Source organism: Procambarus clarkii, unplaced genomic scaffold, assembly GCF_040958095.1.
Source record: "Procambarus clarkii isolate CNS0578487 unplaced genomic scaffold, FALCON_Pclarkii_2.0 HiC_scaffold_101, whole genome shotgun sequence".
Lineage (NCBI taxonomy): Eukaryota > Metazoa > Arthropoda > Malacostraca > Decapoda > Cambaridae > Procambarus > Procambarus clarkii.
The window spans coordinates 903,270-909,875 of NW_027189134.1; the positions used below are offsets into that span (position 1 = coordinate 903,270).

Below are 6,606 nucleotides of genomic sequence, written 5' to 3' on the forward strand. Positions count from 1 at the left end.
GGAGCTGAACCTACCGTCCCTGGAAAAACAGAAGTAAGGGGAGACATGATAACCACCTACAAAATTCTCAGGGGAATTGACAGGGTTACCTTACCTTGACCTGGAGGTGCTTCCGGGGCTTAGCGTCCCCGCGGCCCGGTCGTCGACCAGGCCTCCTGGTTGCTGAACTGATCAACCAGGCTGTTTGACGCGGCTGCTCGCAGTCTGACGTATGAGTCACAGCCTGGTTGATCAGGTATCCTTTGGAGGTGCTTATCCAGTTCTCTCTTGAACACTGTGAGGGGTTTGCCAGTTATGTCCCTTATGTGGGGAAAAAGGGGCGGACAAAGACACTCTTCAGCATGGGTGGGACACGAACAAGGGGACACAGGTGGAAACTTAGTACGCAGATGAGCCACAGAGACGTTAGAAAGAATGTTTTCAGTGAGAGTAGTTAATAAATGGAATGCACTAGGAAGTGATGTGGTGGAGGCTGACTCCATACACAGTTTCAAATGTAAATATGATAGAGCCCAGTAGGCTCAGGAATCTGTACACCAGTTGATTGACAGTTGAGAGGCGGGACCAAAGAGACGAAGCTCAACCCCCGCAAGCACAACTAGGTGAGTACACACTACCACACCACCACTACCAAACTACCACTACCATACTACCACACCACTACCATACTACCCCACCACCACTCCACTACCATACTACCACACCAACACTACCATACTACCACACCACCACTACCACACCACCATACACACGACCATGCACACCACCACTACCACACCACTACCATACTACCACACCACCATACACACCACCACTACCACACAACAACACACTCGTCGCAGACAACAAGTCTACATTATCTCGTCCCCCACAACATTCTACAATACACTTGTCCCCCACAACATTCCACAACACCATATCCCCACCACTAATATAGCCATGCATCACCACTTACCTCACTATATTATCTACGTCATTGATACTCAACTTTCTTGCTTCCTGTTGCTTCTGAGTCCAGTATCATTTTTTTAGCAGTATCTGCTCCAAAATGTAGACGAGATTCATACTAACGCTTGTGTCTACAGTGGTGGTGCTGGTGTCGTGTGGGCAATGGTGGCTTTAGGCCAGGGAGAGTCAGGAAAAAGCCCACCTACATCATCTTTTAGATTAGGTGGTGAACCTGCGGAAGCACAAGAGGGAAAAGACTTCCCTGTTGCCTTAGATTATAAATTAACTCCTAAGTACACAAATACCTAAGATTGACCCCTCCCTCATAGCCGATGTCCAGCGTAACTCCAAATGGCACTAGGTGCCTCTGGTGGGCTTACACTTGCGGCACCAGGACATTCTGCGACAGGTAGAGGACCTGAAGGCCTAAGTGCACCAATTGGGGGGCGAGCCGGTAAGTTCGCCAACACAATCCTTGTTCGAAACAGGTTTAGTATTTGCAGCAGGACTGCTTTTCCTCCTATATCAACTCAGATAACTTAAGGTTGCAGAGCAGGCAGAAGCCGAAAAGTCCGCGTCCAAGAAAGCGGCAGCAGAAAAGGCAGCGGCAGAGAAGGCAGCAGGGGAATAAAGGGCCTCGGCAGAAAAGGCAGTGGCAGAAAAGAACGCGGCCGAGAAGGCGGAACAGGAATTAAGGGCCTCAGCAGAGAAGGCTTTGGCAGAAAAGAACGCGGCCGAGAAGGCGGAACAGGAATTAAGGGCCTCGGCAGAGAAGGCTTTGGCGGAAAAGGACGCGGCTGAGAAGGCGGAACAGGAATTAAGGGCCTCGGCAGAGAAAGCTTTGGCGGAAAAGGACGCGGCCGAGAAGGCGGAACAGGAAATAAGGGCCTCGGCAGAGAAAGCTTTGGCGGAAAAGGACGCGGCCGAGAAGGCGGAACAGGAATTAAGGGCCTCGGCAGAGAAAGCTTTGGCGGAAAAGGACGCGGCCGAGAAGGCGGAACAGGAAATAAGGGCCTCGGCAGAGAAGGCTTTGGCGGAAAAGGACGCGGCCGAGAAGGCGGAACAGGAATTAAGGGCCTCGGCAGAGAAAGCTTTGGCGGAAAAGGACGCGGCCGAGAAGGCGGAACAGGCATTAAGGGCCTCGGCAGAGAAGGCTTTGGCGGAAAAGGACGCGGCCGAGAAGGCGGAACAGGAATTAAGGGCCTCGGCAGAGAAAGCTTTGGCGGAAAAGGACGCGGCCGAGAAGGCGGAACAGGAATTAAGGGCCTCGGCAGAGAAAGCTTTGGCGGAAAAGAACGCGGCCGAGAAGGCGGAACAGGAATTAAGGGCCTCGGCAGAGAAAGCTTTGGCGGAAAAGGACGCGGCCGAGAAGGCGGAACAGGAATTAAGGGCCTCGGCAGAAAAGGCAGTGGCAGAAAAGAACGCAGGCCGAGAAGGCGGAACAGGAATTTTGGGCCTCGGCAGAGAAGGCTTTGGCGGAAAAGGACGCGGCCGAGAAGGCAGCAGGGGTCTTAAGGGCCTCGGCAGAAAAGGCAGTGGCAGAAAAGAACGCGGCCGAGAAGGCGGAACAGGAATTTTGGGCCTCGGCAGAGAAGGCTTTGGCGGAAAAGGACGCGGCCGAGAAGGCAGCAGGGGGATTAAGGGCCTCGGCAGAAAAGGCAGTGGCAGAAAAGAACGCGGTCGAGAAGGCGGAACAGGAATTTTGGGCCTCGGCAGAGAAGGCTTTGGCGGAAAAGGACGCGGCCGAGAAGGCGGAACAGGAATTAAGGGCCTCGGCAGAGAAAGCTTTGGCGGAAAAGGACGCGGCCGAGAAGGCGGAACAGGAATTAAGGGCCTCGGCAGAGAAAGCTTTGGCGGAAAAGGACGCGGCCGAGAAGGCGGAACAGGAATTAAGGGCCTCTGCAGAGAAAGCTTTGGCGGAAAAGGACGCGGCCGAGAAGGCGGAACAGGAATTAAGGGCCTCGGCAGAGAAAGCTTTGGCGGAAAAGGACGCGGCCGAGAAGGCAGAGCAGGAATTAAGGGCCTCGGCAGAGAAAGCTTTGGCGGAAAAGGACGCGGCCGAGAAGGCGGAACAGGAATTAAGGGCCTCGGCAGAGAAAGCTTTGGCGGAAAAGGACGCGGCCGAGAAGGCGGAGCAGGAATTAAGGGCCTCGGCAGAGAAAGCTTTGGCGGAAAAGGACGCGGCCGAGAAGGCGGAACAGGAATTAAGGGCCTCGGCAGAGAAGGCTTTGGCGGAAAAGGACGCGGCCGAGAAGGCGGAACAGGAATTAAGGGCCTCGGCAGAGAAGGCTTTGGCGGAAAAGGACGCGGCCGAGAAGGCGGAACAGGAATTAAGGGCCTCGGCAGAGAAAGCTTTGGCGGAAAAGGACGCGGCCGAGAAGGCGGAACAGGAATTAAGGGCCTCGGCAGAGAAGGCTTTGGCGGAAAAGGACGCGGCCGAGAAGGCAGCAGGGGTCTTAAGGGCCTCGGCAGAAAAGGCAGTGGCAGAAAAGAACGCGGCCGAGAAGGCGGAACAGGAATTTTGGGCCTCGGCAGAGAAGGCTTTGGCGGAAAAGGACGCGGCCGAGAAGGCAGCAGGGGGATTAAGGGCCTCGGCAGAAAAGGCAGTGGCAGAAAAGAACGCGGCCGAGAAAGCGGAACAGGAATTTTGGGCCTCGGCAGAGAAGGCTTTGGTGGAAAAGGACGCGGCCGAGATGGCAGCAGGGGTCTTAAGGGCCTCGGCAGAAAAGGCAGTGGCAGAAAAGAACGCGGCCGAGAAGGCGGAACAGGAATTTTGGGCCTCGGCAAAGAAGGCTTTGGCGGAAAAGGACGCGGCCGAGAAGGCGGAACAGGAATTAAGGGCCTCGGCAGAGAAAGCTTTGGCGGAAAAGGACGCGGCCGAGAAGGCGGAACAGGAATTAAGGGCCTCGGCAGAGAAAGCTTTGGCGGAAAAGGACGCGGCCGAGAAGGCGGAACAGGAATTAAGGGCCTCGGCAGAGAAAGCTTTGGCGGAAAAGGACGCGGCCGAGAAGGCGGAGCAGGAATTAAGGGCCTCGGCAGAGAAAGCTTTGGCGGAAAAGGACGCGGCCGAGAAGGCGGAACAGGAATTAAGGGCCTCGGCAGAGAAGGCTTTGGCGGAAAAGGACGCGGCCGAGAAGGCGGAACAGGAATTAAGGGCCTCGGCAGAGAAGGCTTTGGCGGAAAAGGACGCGGCCGAGAAGGCGGAACAGGAATTAAGGGCCTCGGCAGAGAAAGCTTTGGCGGAAAAAGACGCGGCCGAGAAGGCAGCAGGGAAATTAAGGGCCTCCGCAGAAAAGGCAGTGGCAGAAAAGAACGCGGCCGAGAAGGCGGAACAGGAATTTTGGGCCTCGGCAGAGAAGGCTTTGGCGGAAAAGGACGCGGCCGAGAAGGCAGCAGGGGGATTAAGGGCCTCGGCAGAAAAGGCAGTGGCAGAAAAGAACGCGGCCGAGAAAGCGGAACAGGAATTTTGGGCCTCGGCAGAGAAGGCTTTGGTGGAAAAGGACGCGGCCGAGATGGCAGCAGGGGTCTTAAGGGCCTCGGCAGAAAAGGCAGTGGCAGAAAAGAACGCGGCCGAGAAGGCGGAACAGGAATTTTGGGCCTCGGCAAAGAAGGCTTTGGCGGAAAAGGACGCGGCCGAGAAGGCGGAACAGGAATTAAGGGCCTCGGCAGAGAAAGCTTTGGCGGAAAAGGACGCGGCCGAGAAGGCGGAACAGGAATTAAGGGCCTCGGCAGAGAAAGCTTTGGCGGAAAAGGACGCGGCCGAGAAGGCGGAACAGGAAATAAGGGCCTCGGCAGAGAAAGCTTTGGCGGAAAAGGACGCGGCCGAGAAGGCGGAGCAGGAATTAAGGGCCTCGGCAGAGAAAGCTTTGGCGGAAAAGGACGCGGCCGAGAAGGCGGAACAGGAATTAAGGGCCTCGGCAGAGAAGGCTTTGGCGGAAAAGGACGCGGCCGAGAAGGCGGAACAGGAATTAAGGGCCTCGGCAGAGAAGGCTTTGGCGGAAAAGGACGCGGCCGAGAAGGCGGAACAGGAATTAAGGGCCTCGGCAGAGAAAGCTTTGGCGGAAAAAGACGCGGCCGAGAAGGCAGCAGGGAAATTAAGGGCCTCCGCAGAAAAGGCAGTGGCAGAAAAGAACGCGGCCGAGAAGGCGGAACAGGAATTTTGGGCCTCGGCAGAGAAGGCTTTGGCGGAAAAGGACGCGGCCGAGAAGGCAGCAGGGGTCTTAAGGGCCTCGGCAGAAAAGGCAGTGGCAGAAAAGAACGCGGCCGAGAAGGCGGAACAGGAATTTTGGGCCTCGGCAGAGAAGGCTTTGGCGGAAAAGGACGCGGCCGAGAAGGCAGCAGGGGGATTAAGGGCCTCGGCAGAAAAGGCAGTGGCAGAAAAGAACGCGGCCGAGAAGGCGGAACAGGAATTTTGGGCCTCGGCAGAGAAGGCTTTGGCGGAAAAGGACGCGGCCGAGAAGGCAGCAGGGGTCTTAAGGGCCTCGGCAGAAAAGAACGCGGCCGAGAAGGCGGAACAGGAATTTTGGGCCTCGGCAGAGAAGGCTTTGGCGGAAAAGGACGCGGCCGAGAAGGGGGCAGGTGAATTTAGGGCCTCGGCAGAGAAGTTAGTGGTGGAAAAGGCCGCGGCGGAGAATAGTTTCTAAAATAGAATAGGTTCTAAAATAGTTTCCGAAAACTTTTTGTTTCCTCTAGAATACAGATCAAGGATCATTGGCGCACGTGGATCAAAAATTAAATAATTGGAGGGTTAGTTTAGGGTTTTGATTAAGTTGAGGAGTGATGTCGGAGAGTCAAGTAATTTAGGAACATAATCAACCACAGGCATTATGTTCCTGGAGGGTGAGAAAGATAATGTGGACGCCTTAAAAAAGGAAATTTAAAATTTAATTACAGGGTGGAAGCAAAATGACTTGAGGCAAGAAAGACCTTTTCTTTATCAAAGACAACAGGACTTAGAAATTGTGCATTAACAATTATTTGTTCCCAACATATTTTATAAACGTTTATTTGGCCCCCAAGGCGCAACAATAATGAAATTTGAACAAAAATATGGAGTAAAGATTGATATAATGAAAAATGAAAATAATTAAATTGTGATCTCAGGCAAGTAAAGTAGTGTAGAGAGCTGTAAGGCCGAAATATAAAAGTTTCTCTTTGAGATATGACCGCCGCCATGACTGATGGATGCCTATTACTGTTACCCACTTGAGCTGGACGGTAGAGGGGCGGTCTCGTGTCATGCAAGTCTGCATTTAATTCCCGACTGTCACAGTGGTGGGGCACCATTCCTACCCACGCCCCCCCTGTCCTATCCCAAGTTCTTACCCTGACCCCTTTCAAGTGCTTTATAGGCGTATAGTTCCTCTTCCCTTGATTGAAGTGAAAAATGTGTTCCATTCGACGCAACAGGTATGGTGTAGTCATTGCATGTTTTTTTGGAGACAACAGGAGTGGTGGTTTCACTACGTGTTCTGTTGAGCTATTGAGACAACAGGAGTGGGGGGTTATTATGATGTTGATGTTCGTCATCCTTCCTTATGAACAAACCAACCCAAAATTCCAAAGAGTGCTTATTTTTCATTAAATCACCCTTCACCAACATATTTAGGGGATGCGGCTCCAACATAATTCTCGTTGTCATGTGCACATACCCACTTT

General features: G+C 53.8%; 1 protein-coding gene across 1 annotated transcript; it reads left to right on the plus strand.

Moving 5' to 3' along the window:
- The first annotated feature begins 1,299 nt into the window (after positions 1 to 1,299).
- Positions 1,300 to 6,069, plus strand: LOC138360212 (tol-Pal system protein TolA-like). The gene is made up of 4 exons (XM_069320150.1): positions 1,300 to 1,402; positions 3,484 to 3,725; positions 4,149 to 4,544; positions 6,052 to 6,069. Exons 1-4 carry the CDS (start codon positions 1,300 to 1,302, stop codon positions 6,067 to 6,069), a joined length of 759 nt encoding a protein of 252 aa, XP_069176251.1.
- Positions 6,070 to 6,606: the final 537 nt, after the last annotated feature.